The following is a 13,868-nucleotide window of genomic DNA, read 5'->3' as shown; positions in this document are numbered from 1 at the left end:
TCTGGACCTCAAGGACGCTTACCTGGCAATTCCGATTTTTCCTCCTCACAGGAGATTTTTGCAGTTCAAGTGGCGGGACACGGTGTACGAGTTCACCACCCTCCCGTTCGGTCTGTCATCCGCCCCTTGGTGTTTCACCAAGGTTCTTCGGCCCGCGATCGAACGTTTGAGGGCTTCCGGCATGCGCATGATCGTCTACCTAGACGACATTTTGATTATGGCCCAATGTCTTCGGGTTTTGTCGGCTCATCTTCAAACGGCGGTCGATCTCCTTCAGGCTTTAGGATTCATTATCAACGAAGCAAAATCCGTCCTGGTTCCGGCCCAGCAAGTGGTATTCCTAGGTTTCGTGATCGACTCGGTGGCAGCCACCCTCAGCCTGCCTTCTCGCAAGATGACCAAGATCCGTCACGAGATCAGAGGGTCCCTTGCACAATCGCGCCTCTCCCTCCGCCAACTGGCAAGCATAGTCGGTCTTCTCTCAGCCTCCATACAAGCGATTTTTCCGGGCCCATTGCACTACAGGGCTTTACAACGCCTCAAGGCCCACCACCTTCGCAGGGGCCTCTCGTACTCCCAGAAAGTCGTCCTTTCGGCCGAGGCCAAGGAGGAATTGCAATGGTGGCTTGCCAATATGGAAGCCTGGAATGGGCGGGCAATCTTCGGTTCCGCGCCCGATATCGTTATCGAGTCCGACGCCAGCAGGTCCGGATGGGGTGCAAGATGTGGCGAGTTTGCTACCGGAGGTGTGTGGTCACCACAGGAGCAGCGGCTTGACATCAACTGTCTAGAGCTGTTGGCGGGATCCTTTGCGATCAAGTGCTGGACCAAGGACTCGGTCCGTTCTTGCGTCCTCCTCAAGATGGACAACGTATCCGCGGTGCGTTACATCAACCCCCTGGGGGGGACCCGCTCTCGAGCGCTATCCGACCTGGCGGCAAATTTTTGGCAGTATTGCCTCGACCATCATGTTTTCGTCACGGCGGAATATCTACCGGGCCGCAACAACCAAGTGGCGGATTTCCACTCACGGCATGTTCAGGACGTGAGCCTGTGGAAACTACATCCAGGTGTGTTTGCGGACCTCCAGAGCATCTGGGGCCCGTTTTCGGTGGATCTGTTCGCATCCCGCTTAGATTACCAGCTGCCCCGGTTCTTCAGCTGGCGGCCAGATCCTCTGGCGACGAGCACGGATGCTTTTCTCCAGGATTGGAGAGAGGAGACGGGTTATGCCTTCCCCCCCGTTTGCCATGCTAACGAGAGTTTCAGCGCAGGTGCGTCGCCAGGGGGCGGACATTGTGCTAATATCTCCGATTTGGAGATCTCAAGTTTGGTTTCCAGTTCTTCTGGAACTTTCGTGGGATTTTCCAATCCTACTACCCCGCTTCCCGACTCTTCTCCTCGATCCCGACGGGTTTCCTCACCCGCTCATAGCGCAGGGATCCCTTGCCCTGATGGCCTGGCGGATTACCGGGGACGATGGGCGATCCCGGGCCTTTCGGGAACGGCTGAGAAGCTCATGTCAAAGGCTTGGGCCGATAGTACGGTCAAGCGATACCGATCCACTTGGAGGCGTTGGGTGCGTTGGTGTATGCGCCGGAATCTCAATCTCGTGGCGGCAGATGTGACTTCAATTGTAAATTTCTTAGCCGCTTTGGCTGAAGACGGTTTGGCTTATAGAACCATCAATACCTTTCGCTCGGCAATTTCGGCCGGCCACTCCTTAGTGGACGGCTCCCCGGTGGGTGAGCACCCTTGGGTTTGTCGCCTTCTTCGGGGCATCCGTCTTTCGTTGCTGCTGGAGCCTCGTTATTCCCAGCTGTGGGATGTGAACCAGGTCCTGAACGTTTTCTTGTCTTGGCAACCGAACCGTTTTCTATCTCGGAAGGAGCTTTCAGCCAAGCTGGCTATGCTTCTTGTCGACGGGTTTCGGATGTCCGGGCGCTGGATGTCTCAGGAAGGATTTTCACCCCTTTTGGGGTTACTTTCACTATCCGAAGGCGGACGAAATGCGGTACCACCTCCATTTCCTATCCTGCCTTTCCGGACTCTCCTAAGCTTTGCGTGGTGTCCTGCCTCAAAGCTTACGAAGAAATGTCGGACGAGTTCCGCCCTCCCGGAGAACGACAGTTGCTTATCGCGCTGAGGAAACCGCACAAGGCGGTCTCCTCCCCCACGATAGCCCGTTGGGTACGTTGGGTGATGCAGGAGGCAGGCATTGATCTCCGTGTTTTTGGTGCCCATTCTACCAGAGGGGCCATGGCCTCTAAGGCGTTTACCCTGGGAGCTGGTCTGGAAGACATTCACAATGCGGCAGATTGGTCTTTGGACTCCACCTTTAAAAGGTTTTATTTCAAACCAGTGCTGGATATGGCACATTTGGTGGTGAGCTACTTTAAACGAGCATAATCCTCGCCTCCGGTCCTGACATAGAATGAAAAATTTCCTAGCTAACGTAACGGAAAGTTTCAATTCTATTAAGGACTCGGAGGCGAGGATTATCCCACCCAGGGTATCAGTTCTGGGGATACCTTTCCCACCCTCGTACTGGGGTAAGTAATAGGTCTTCTTCTGAGTTTGCGTTTCGCTTGTACCTATTGAATGTCTATAACGGAATTCCTTCCTTGCAGGACTAAGCCTTAGCCAAGGTTCTCGCTTACGCTGTCCTTTGCTTCCGCAGGCGACTCTGGCAAACAGGATTCGTGAGGATCTGGGACTAGCTGGCCTACAGCATCGAAAGAGGAGGAATGGATAAGGACAGAGGAATACATACCCCCAGGAGCCCTGTGATTGGCGCATGGATGTCGGACTGTCTACCCATGGACACCCTATTGTTTTTGTATTATGTTCCCTGTGGTTCATGGGAACAGTGTTTTTTTTGTTTAACTTTGAAGTGCTGCTATTGGAATTAAAGAAAAATAGAGCATAATCCTCGCCTCAGAGTCCTTAATAAAATTGAAACTTTCCGTTACGTTAGCTAGGAAATTTTTCATTATGGGTGCTCGACTGGAAGCCCACTACGTACCATGATCTGGGAATCCGAATTTATCATGCACCAGTAGATTTTATGGACAGAAATCTTGTCCAGGCACAGACTGTGCCACCGGTGCAAATGTTGTTCTAGCAGACTCTGCCACAGTCAAATTAGCAGTTTAAAACTGCACACAGGCTGCAGTAGCAAGCCTGAGAAGGTTTAAAGGGCTACCTAAGTGGGTGGCACAATATGTGCTGCAGGCCCACCAGCAACATTGATTTACAGGGCCTTAGTACATGTAGCACTACTCTACTAGAGATTTAAGTAAATTAAATTTATCAAATGGGTGTAAGACGATTTTACCATGTTTAAAGGAGAGAACTCACTTTATCACTGGTTAGCTGGGATAAAGTGCACAGAGTCCGAAAGAACAACAAAAACTGATTAAAAAAACAGGAGGGGTTAAGGCAAACAATCTGGGGGGACCCTGCAGAAAGGGACAAGTCCAATAACCACAATTTTACCTTTAATAGAGAGGGCTTTAACCACACAAAGGACGAATAATTCAACTTCAACAAAAACTGGTTTAGAATCCCCGTCTTTTTTCACATGTTGACCTAATACTACACCAGAGGGTACATTTAGCTGGTGCAATGCTATCGGCAAAAGGGAGAAGGGGGAACACGCTTCTTTTAAATGAATTAAAGTCGAAAGCCAATGATGAAATCATAATTAAGTGCCAATCTTAGAAATAACCAATTGAAAACTATATTTTCTTTAAAGCCTGATTGTTAGAAATATAGGCCCATTGTTCTTGAGGCATCAAGTCCTAAAAACAGTCTGGCATTCTATCAAATCCTAACTCCTGAGCTAAAGAGGTTCGGACCCCTCCTGAAATGCTCATCATGGAAAAGTTGGCATAAGAATTTTTCTGACCTCTACTGGTGTAATCCTCTCCCTATTCTAGTAGTTTTTAGTAGATAACACTGCTCTGAATGATCACTCTAACACTTAGTATGACAGTAACAGATACATATTCTTATGAACCATTTTCTGTTGGTGATAATTTGAGGGTCTTATGGATCTTTACAAGGAAGAACAGACTATTAGTTTTATGCTGAGAAGGGCTCCAGGGGTGGCCCCTTTAATTATAGGCCAATAAATCACAGAAAATCTCGGACTACTTGTATTACATTACCTAGAGCAATGGCTTACAACAAATAAAGTTATCTCACTGCTGAGAAGGAGTACGTAAAGACATTAGCACAGATCAGCAAGTATTTAGCTTACATCTTCTGATTGAGAAATACAGTGCTCGAAGGAAACGATTTACATGAAGTTTGTTGATCTATGGTCCATGTTTAATAGATTCGGGGGCTTGATTTGGGGCTATACTTCCAAGTGTTAGTGCCCCCGTTCCTTCACGCCCTCCCAGCCTGTTAAACACCCTTATTTCCCTTCAAACTATACATTTTGCTAATGTTCGCAGTGGCCCTTAGAGTGAAACCACAAAGTCACTGCCATTTAATCAAAGAATCCATCAAAGTGGCAATCTAGCCCCAAGCCATTTTACCCTCTTTATCAACAGTGCTATGAAGTGGTTAGAAAATTGTGTAAACAATGCACCATCTTTTGGGATCAGAAAATCTCTATACGTCTGTTGCAGATGACACTGTCAGTTTCACATACTCCATGGGAATTCAAAAGCTACTTGACCACTTCCAAAGTTACTGTAATATCCAAGGCCTATTTATCAAGCAGAAACCGAACATGTGGATCTTACTCCTAGTAAAAAAAGCCAGGGTAAATTATTTCTGAACAAATCTGCTATAGATTGTGCTCAGTTTTTTGAATGACTGAGGGTCAGATTTGCTGTGACTAAGTGGGACAATCAAATCAGAAAGACCAAAACTATTCTCTTCAAAACAGTGGGTGCTGTAAGCAGGTTCACAAGGGAACTGTGGGGCTGAGCCTGGCCACGGTGGCTTAAATGGCACAATCAATTTTGTCTGCTTGCTATGGTTTCAAAATATGGGTAACAGCAATTCTCAACTGCTAGCCAAAACTGTAAATACATTTTTGAAAACAATATCTGGCTTACCACATCCTGCACAATCTAGTGCCATTCAATTTGAACTCTATTTACTTCTTATTGAATTTACGCCTAAAGACGTTATTAGGTGGGAGCATAGAACAATGTTGATGACGTTTCCTATAGGGAAGCCTAAAAAGATGTCCTTTCACACAAGGGCAGCTCAGATATCAGTGGGCCAAGATATATTTGAAGTAAATTTCAAAGTTTTGATCTAAAGGACATCCGCAGTAATCCTGATAAAATCATCTTTGGGACTGCAAAGCTAGTGAAAGACCCATTTCAGGCATGGTAGAAGTTTAGCATTCTCTCTTTCTCAAGCCTTTGCCCAAGCTTTACCGTGCATCCAATGAGGATCCATGTTGCAACGAATGTCTAGATTACATGGAACTTCAGTATGCTTTTTCCTTCTTATGCCACCTTAAAAGAATTATAGAAAGGTACTTAATACCTTGAATAAGGAACAACTGTTAGGTAGGGAGGCCAAAATTGATGAATGATCAACGGTTAAGTAAAGCAGCTGTCACTAAATTGGCGTTTTTGCAAGTACTATCACGTCTGGAGGTTACATAAGAAATGGATTACTGCCTATTAACTGAATATAAGAAGATTATGCTATATCAATTTGTAACAAGGTGAATATTTTAAGTCGTATATATAAATTGAAATACTGTGATTTTTTAAATATTTCAAATGTTGAAATCAACTGTAAATGTGTATATTAGAGTTTTACAGAATGTGATTTTCCAAAATAAACAGATACATAAAACTTAAGTAAAACCCAAATTTCCTTTATTTGGTCTACAATATAGACATAAAATAAAGGTATGGTCTTACCTGGATGCTATCAAGAGAAACATCGGCCCAGTACACACAGTTCTGCTCATAGTCAAAGTCCAGTGCCACAGCTCCTCTCAATCCGGCTAAAGGGAGTTTCTCATTTTGCCCAGTAGACAAGTCATAGCGGAAGATTGAGTCTCTCATGGCATACAGAATAAACTCATTCTCCTCTGTACATGAAAAATATATTTAATAGTTTAATAGTTATGTATGATCAAAGCTGGGTAAAGGGACGTGATAAGTAATGCTTTATGGTATCTCAGGTAACCCATTAACAGTAAAAGTCAACTGAAGACATTTGAAATATACATGGCAATTTATTTAAGAGGCTTTTTCTAAGGTAGAACCAAATATCTCATCAAAAAGGAAAGAAATAAACTAGTTTTATGAAAGGGCGATTTCATTTATTTAATCAACGCTTCCGAACTAACCCAACATAGTATGGAAAATTCTAGTGTAAAGGCAGGGAAAAGAAACAAACATTCAACATCTACAGCTTTAGGAAAAGATATGAAGTGGACCCTCCAAAATATATACGAAATGCATTCTTAAAAGACCATTTACATTTAATTTAAATTATTACATGTTCATACATTTAGTGAAATTCTGCATTCTTTCTGAAAATCAGCTGACACTGTCCATGTACGTCTCAAAAAAACACCGGAATAAGTAGTAAAGTGTGGATGAGTTGCATATTCAATCCTTGTGGGTGTCATTTGAAATGGTCATGCAGGGTCAATACCCATGACAGTGTGCCGTACGTAAAACATCAGATGTTGATTACAAAATTATTCACTCACAAATGTCTGCTTAAAAATCACAAACAGAAGATCAGACATGTCTTCTCCCATTCAAGCAACTACTGGGAGATTGGCTACAATTATGATGATTCTATTGCCTAATGAGGACACAGGCACTCCTCTACCACATTTAGTCTAATATTTCCATAACTAGTGTTATATACATGATGATATCATGCAGGTTGAACAGAGCTTACTAGGGCATGTGCATTGGAATGTTATGTCCATCTGATGTTTTCTTTAACCCTTTGGGCTAATGTAAGGGACATTGCCAATTGTGGAATTTCAGTACATACCTACCATTTCATACTAACTCTCCGCTAAATGTTAAGACTAGACCAGAAGGACACTGCAGTGCAATGTATAAAGGTGGAGTCCTTTACTTCCACAATAAGCAGTCTGACTCTCTACCTTTGTTTTCATTTTTTCCAGGGAGTGTCAGAAGCTACTAGTTTACTAGAACCCACAACACCCTCAGAACGCAGCTCTACAGCTGCACAGAGAGTGTTTGGGATTGTGCCAGGGGAGGACTGCATTTCCCAGATTCCCTGGTACCCCTGTGACACCAGCCGGGAAGAAGGAGGCATTTGAAATTGAAGCCCGTGGCCCCATGGCACCGAGAACCCACAACACCCGCAGAACGCAGCTCTACAGCCGCACAAAGAGTGTGGGAGTGGGCCAGGGGAGCACTGCATTTCCCAGATTCCCTGGTCCCCCGTGATGCCAGCCTCGAGCCAGGAGGAATTTGTAATTGAAGCCCGCGGCCCCATGGCGCAGGACGTACCTGGGCCAGGGGCAGGCCCGTCCATGCCCGTCAGAGCCCGGAGGAGGCTGGGCTGGGCCTACCCTTTTGGTTCCACTTTTTACCACCTGCTCGACAGCCTGGGACTGCTGGGATTGACAGCGTCACCAGAAGATAGTTGCGGATGCAGGGACCAGGTATAGCAGGTTGCCCAGTTTTGCACAATGCTCTAGGTGCAGGTAGGGAAGGGCGGTGAACCTTTGTGTTGCTCTGTGACTTGGTGCCCTTTGATTTGACTTTGATTTCACTGTATTGGGAGCACCTCTTCCCAACATGAGCCATTGTGACAGCAGTCTCGGTTTTGGGCTTTCTTGATCCACACCAGCTCTTATTACATACCTAATGCGTACATTACCCGGCTATAGTAGGAGTGTGTAGAGCGGATCTCGCTCTCGCCTTGAACTGTCATGGCGACGTTGCCTGTGAAGGCCACAACAAGCACAATAGTTTCCATGGACTCCTTCCTACAAAGGGCGTCTGGAATCCTTGATAAGGAGATAGAGCTGGTAACATGGTGCCTCTCCCATTCCCCTGTTAATCATCTTCTCATAAGTCCCCTTAGGATGTTGGCGATTCCTGAATCTGCTCCAGGACTATCCAATATATCTCTAATGCAAGAACTAGATGGATCGGATGGTTGTGGGGCCGGTCAATCCATACCCTTTTCACCTATTATATTGGTCACCAACGCAACGGGGGCTAATTTACCCCAGCAAGTTATCAGTAGCCCTGACAAGCAATTTTCTGCTAACACGCCAGCCCAGCAAAGGAGGATGAGGAGGAACAGCGGCTGGGCTAGGCTCAGGCATGAAAAGAAAGGGCTTTTTGATTGGAGGGAAGGCAAAAAGGCTGAAGGGACGCACCATAAAGCACACAACGAGCAAGTACTAACAAAGAGAGACATGGTGGTAGCACTGGAGTCATTTCAGGGATCTGTACGGGCTATATTGGACATAAAATGTGACCCTCTTATTCAATGCCTCGCCTCCATAGGGAGGGGTCTTTCTGACCTCAAACAATGTATTACATCCCGGGGGGAGGCATTCAACATGGGACAGAGGTCCTCAATGGGCCATACTGCAGCTGAGGGCCCAAACTTGGATGATCTATTTATAAAAAAAAAAGGGAGCAGCCACCGCCACTTCCAAAGCCGCCAATGGGGGCTACCAGTCTTTGCTCTCACTACCTACAGTCCAGGCCCCCTGCATAGAACCAGGTGGGCCCATGTTTAGGATCTGTCGGCAGGGCACCTATCTTGGAGCAAATTAATCCCAGGAGCTCTAACGTGGGGGGAAACATCTAATGGTGGAGAGGGGAGTTCTAACCAGAAGAAATGTGTTACTTACCTGTAACTGCAGTTATCCAGTATTGGTATCTTTCATAGATTCACATGCCTGAATCATTCCCCGTCGTCTGGGAGTCCTCGGTACATAAGAAAAGTAATGTCTCACTAGACATATAGAGAGATAGGCCAAAGGCCTCACATTAGTAACATATCCAGGTCCTTTTGTAATGAGGACCAAACTCTAGAGAACAACCAATCCGCTACCACCACCCTCTGGCACTTCCTGAAAGGAGCTCTAGTCCCTCAGATTTTCGTAAGCACAGTGCTAAGTAGATGTATCACTGAGAGAACTAGGTGAGCCCTTCCAGGGGAGGTAGTTGGGTTGCATGTGAATCTATGAAAGATACCAATACTGGATAACTGCAGTTACAGGTAAGTTACGCATTTCTTATCCAGTATTAGGGTATCTTTCATAGATTCACATGCCTGAATCAGAGTAGTAAGCAATGATAGGCACTTTTCGGATGGAAGAGAATGTACAAGTTCACCAGATAATAACATATCAATGTGAAAATTGAAAGTAACAAATTGCAATCAAAGGAAAACACAATGGAGAAATGCGCATGTAAAAAGAAAGGATGGTGGGATGAAAAGAAGGCTCACCTCTATCGAAATAGATGACGTAGCACCGCCTGTCCCACTGCAGCATCCTTCATGAGTTCTGTATCCAAGCAGTAATGCTTGGTAAATGTATGCGGCGTCTTCCATGTTACCGCTCTGCAAATTTCTGTGATAGGCACACCTGCAAAGAGTGCCATGGAGGTAGAAATCGCCCTAGTGGAATGGGCATGAACTGTCGAGTGCAAGGGTTGGCCCGCTTGTTGGTGACAGAAAGTAATAGCGCCAGAGATCCACGAGAAATACTCTGTTTGGTAAGTGGAAAACCTTTCCTAGGTAGACTGTAAGCCACAAAGAGTTGGTTGGATTTGCAGAACGTCTTTGTCCTATCAAGGTAGAATTTAAGGCAGCGTTTAAGATCCAGTGAATGCAGAGCGCTTTCTGCCGCCATTTGAGGATTTGGAAAAAAGGTTCGTAAGACTCATTCAGGTGAAAGTCCGACGGGACTTTGGGCACACACTTGGGATTAGTCCGAAGTATAACCCTATCATGTTTGAATTGAAGAAAAGGGTCTTGAATTGAAAATGCATGAAGCTCGCTCACTCGCCTTGCAGATGTAAGGGCTAGAAGGAGTGCCGTCTTTCAAGAGAGAAACTTGAGGTTGGCTCTGTGTATGGGCTCAAAAGGGTGTTTCATAAGCTGAGCAAGAACGATGTTGAGTTGCCAAGTTGGAGGTGGAGACTTCACGGGAGGGAAAGTCCTAAACAGACCCTTAAGAAATTGTTTAATCAGTCTATTTGACCAAAGAGAAGGACCTGTAAAAGATCTCCTGAAACAGGATATCGCTGCCAAGTGAACTTTAATAGAGGTGTGAGCAAGACCTGAAGTCGCCAGATGGAGAAGGTAAGGCAATATTTGCTCCGGAGAAGAAGTGAAAGGGTGTATATTCGCAGACTTACACCAGACGCAGAATCTTTTCCATTTCAAGGAGTATGTCTTGTGTGTACTGTCGGCTCGAGCCTGAGCCAGAACTGCCCTGCAGTCTAGAGGAATGCCTAGGCCATGGAACTCTCGGAACTCAGGAGCCAAGCCGATAATTTGAGAGAGGCTGAATCCGGATGTCGGACTGGTTACCGGTCCATTGTCAGGAGAGAGGGAAAAGGTTTCAACGGAATTGGCGGTTCCAGGGAGAGAAGATGGAGTTACGTGAACCAATGCTGGCGAGGCCGCGCCGGCGCGATCAGGATTAGCGTGCAGGGTTCTGCCTTCAACTTCCTGAAGACCCTGGGAATCAGGGGAATCCGTGGAAAAGCATAAGCAAAGACGTTGAACGATGCTATCGAAAATGCATTCCCTAGAGATCCCCGTTGGGGATGCCAACTAGAGAAGTTTTGGCATTTGGCGTTGTGCTGGGTGGCAAATAGATCCAAGAGAGGTGTGCCCCATTGGGAGAATATGCCGTTGAGAGTCTTCTGGTTCAACTCCCATTCGGGACATGTTGTTTGTTGCCTGCTTAGTGAATCGGCCAGCACATTGTCTGTTCCTGGAACATATTCCGCTCTTAGGGAAATATTGTGTTGAAGCAACCAGTTCCAGATCTTTTGAGATTCGCGAGAGAGTGGCAGTGAACGAGTCCCCCCTGCTTGTTCAGGTAGTGCATTGTCGTAGTATTGTCCGCCTGGACAAGCACCAGAGAACCTTTGATCTTGGGAAAGAACGCCAGGAGGGCCAGATAAACAGCTCGTAGTTCGAGGAGGTTTATGTGAAGCTTCCGTTCAGAAGGAGACCACTTTCCACTGATCCGAAGTTCCTGGAGGAAAGCTCCGCAACCCTCTAGGGACGCATCCGTTGTGATTATTTGTGGAGAGGCTTGAAGTAAAAAAGGCAGGCCTTGAGAAAGATTCAGTGGACGAGTCCACCACTGTAGAGCAGTGACCATCTAAGGGGTCACCTGAACGACATCATCGAAGGATCCTTCGGCTTGAATCCACTGAGTGGAGAGTGATTCCTGGAGAGGACGCATGTGGAGGCGACAGTAGGGAACCAGCAGAATACAGGATGACATCATTCCGAGAAGAGATTTGAACAGGCGCACTGAGAGAAACTTCCTAGATCTTATGCGGTTCGCCAAGGGAAGAAGTTTGCACTGTTGCTCTTGTGATGGGAAAGCTTTCTTCTGATTTGTATCGAGAATAGCACCCAGAAAAGTTATCCGTTACAAAGGTTGTAGGATGGATTTGTCTGGATTGAGAGTGAGTCCCAAGCGACTGAAAAGCTGTAGACAGGCGGTGGAAGATCTGTTCGGACCGTGTAGAGAAGGTGCCTTGACGAGCCAGTCGTCGGGATAGGGAAAAACGTGGTGACGTTGCTGCCTGTGTTATGCAGCCACTGGAGAAAGGTACTTTGTGAAAATTAAGCAGGGACAAAGCACTACGCTACGCTCGCGTAGTTTGTGCTACTTCGCACTACGCGAATTACACGTAGCACAGTGCAAACACGCGTGGCGTAGTGCAGCTGTCATTTTTTGCTTGCTCGCGGTCCTCAACGTCAAGTTGGCGACCCCGAGCAAGCAAAATGACATCCTGACGAGACTTTTGACTCGTTCGCAATCAGCAACATCCAAGTTGCTGATCGCGAGCCTGGAAAATAAACCTCCCGGTGAGCTTCTCAATGCGGGGAGGTCAGGTTTCTCATTGCGAGTGGTCGCGTATGCTCGCGACCAATGAGAAACCACCAGTCCGTGTTGAGAAAGCTGCCGCTCGAGTAGAAATCTACTCAAGCGGCAGAAAACAACCGTTTGCACTGTGCAAGATGCAGTTTGCACTGATTGCACAGTGCGGACAAGCATCCGGCACTGTGAAATCAGTGCGAACAGCATCTTGCACAGTGCACTACTCAGTTTGCGAAGCTACACGTAGCTCGCATAGTGTACTTCGCGTAGCTACGTGTAGCGCTACTTCGCAAACTACGCCCAGGGTTAGTGAAAATGCGAGGGGCTGACTTGAGTCCGAAGGGCAGGACTCGGAATTGGTAATGTCTGCCTGCCACAGCGAATCTCAGAATTATTTTGTGATTCCGGTGGATAGGGATATGAAAGTAGGCATCTTGAAGATCCAAAGATACCATGTAGTCGTTTGCATTGAGAAGTTGCAGTACTTCTTGAATGGTGACCATGCGAAACGATTGTTTCTTTAAGAACTTGTTGAGACTTCTCAAATCTAGGATTGGTCTCCATTTCTTCTCCTTTTTGCGCACCAAGAAAAAACGGAAGTAAAAACCTTTCCCCCGCTGACGAAGAGGAACCCGCTCTATAGCACCTTTATGGATCATTAGTGAGATTTCCAGGAGTAAAAGGCGCGGATTCTTGTGAAGCATAGGTTGAGGAGGGGTCTGCGGAGGAGTCTGAACGAACTCCAGTGAGTGTCCAAATTGTACCAGTTGAAGAACCCAACGGTCCGTTGTTATTTGTTTCCAATTGTGTAAAAAGTGGGAAATTTTTCCTCCTACTTTGGAGGGCGGAGAGGAAATGGAGACCGGTGGTAGAGAAAGGTCATTGACGCTGGGTGGAATCCTTCTGTCATCCGTCCTTTCCGCGAAAGGAGGACTTATTGTATGAAGATTGCTGCTGTTGGCGCTGTTGAAATTGGGGCCGATATTGCTGGTTGGAGGAGTAATAGGAAGACCGATATTGTTGGTAGGTTCCTCTAGCAGAAGACTTTGCTCTACCCTGTGAGCCTCGAAAAGGTGTTTTTTTTTAAATTGAAGGGTACCCAAAGCCCTGGCCGTATCTGTATCCTTTTTATGCCTTGAAGAGCTTCATCAATATGAGTGCCACAAAGAAGTTGACCATCATAATGCATGTCTAGAATCTTCGTCTGGATTTCCGGCCGGAATGTCGCCTTAAGTCAACCTTGGCGTCGGAGGACCGCAGCCCCAGCCAATTGGCGGAAACCAGTCGAGGGGATGTCCATCGCACAATCAATTTCGGAAGCCTAACGTTCGCCCTCTAACAAAATTTTCTTTGCCTCCTCTTTCGAGTCGTCCGGCAGGACCTCCAAGTATCGTGCAATGTCCGCCCACATCTGCCTGTTGTAGCACCCCAATAATGCTAAAGAATTAGACGCACGCACCGTTAATGCAGACATGGAAGAAAAACGCTTCCCAATATTGTCTAGTCGTCTGCCCTCCCTATCTGGAGGGGCTGAAAGCGGAGCAGAAGGGTTTTTAGACTTCCGCTGAGCTGAGTGATGACGGAATCAGGCTTGGGATGTTCGGTAAGACAGGCTGGAGCGGTGTCTGGAGCTCTGTACTTCTTGTCCAGACGAGGCAACACTGGGGGGGGACCGTAGAAGGATTTTGCATGATTTTAATGCCTTGATCCCAGATGTAGTCTATGATAGGCACAGATCTCATTGATTTCGTAAAAGGTTCCTTAAAGTCATACAGGAAACAGTCTT

General features: G+C 46.5%; 1 protein-coding gene across 1 annotated transcript in view; it reads right to left on the bottom strand.

Moving 5' to 3' along the window:
* SORL1 (sortilin related receptor 1) overlaps positions 1–13,868 on the bottom strand; it is a 744,876-nt gene that overhangs the window by 451,154 nt on the left and 279,854 nt on the right. The window contains exon 17 of the mRNA XM_085645831.1: positions 5,904–6,076. Coding sequence (XP_085501957.1) covers positions 5,904–6,076 — 173 coding nt within the window. The remainder of the gene's footprint in view (positions 1–5,903; positions 6,077–13,868) is intronic.

Source organism: Triturus cristatus, chromosome 3_1 (assembly GCF_964204655.1).
Source record: "Triturus cristatus chromosome 3_1, aTriCri1.1, whole genome shotgun sequence".
Taxonomy (NCBI): domain Eukaryota; kingdom Metazoa; phylum Chordata; class Amphibia; order Caudata; family Salamandridae; genus Triturus; species Triturus cristatus.
Note: the sequence above shows the minus strand (reverse complement) of the source record. Positions and strands in the feature narration are given on the sequence as shown.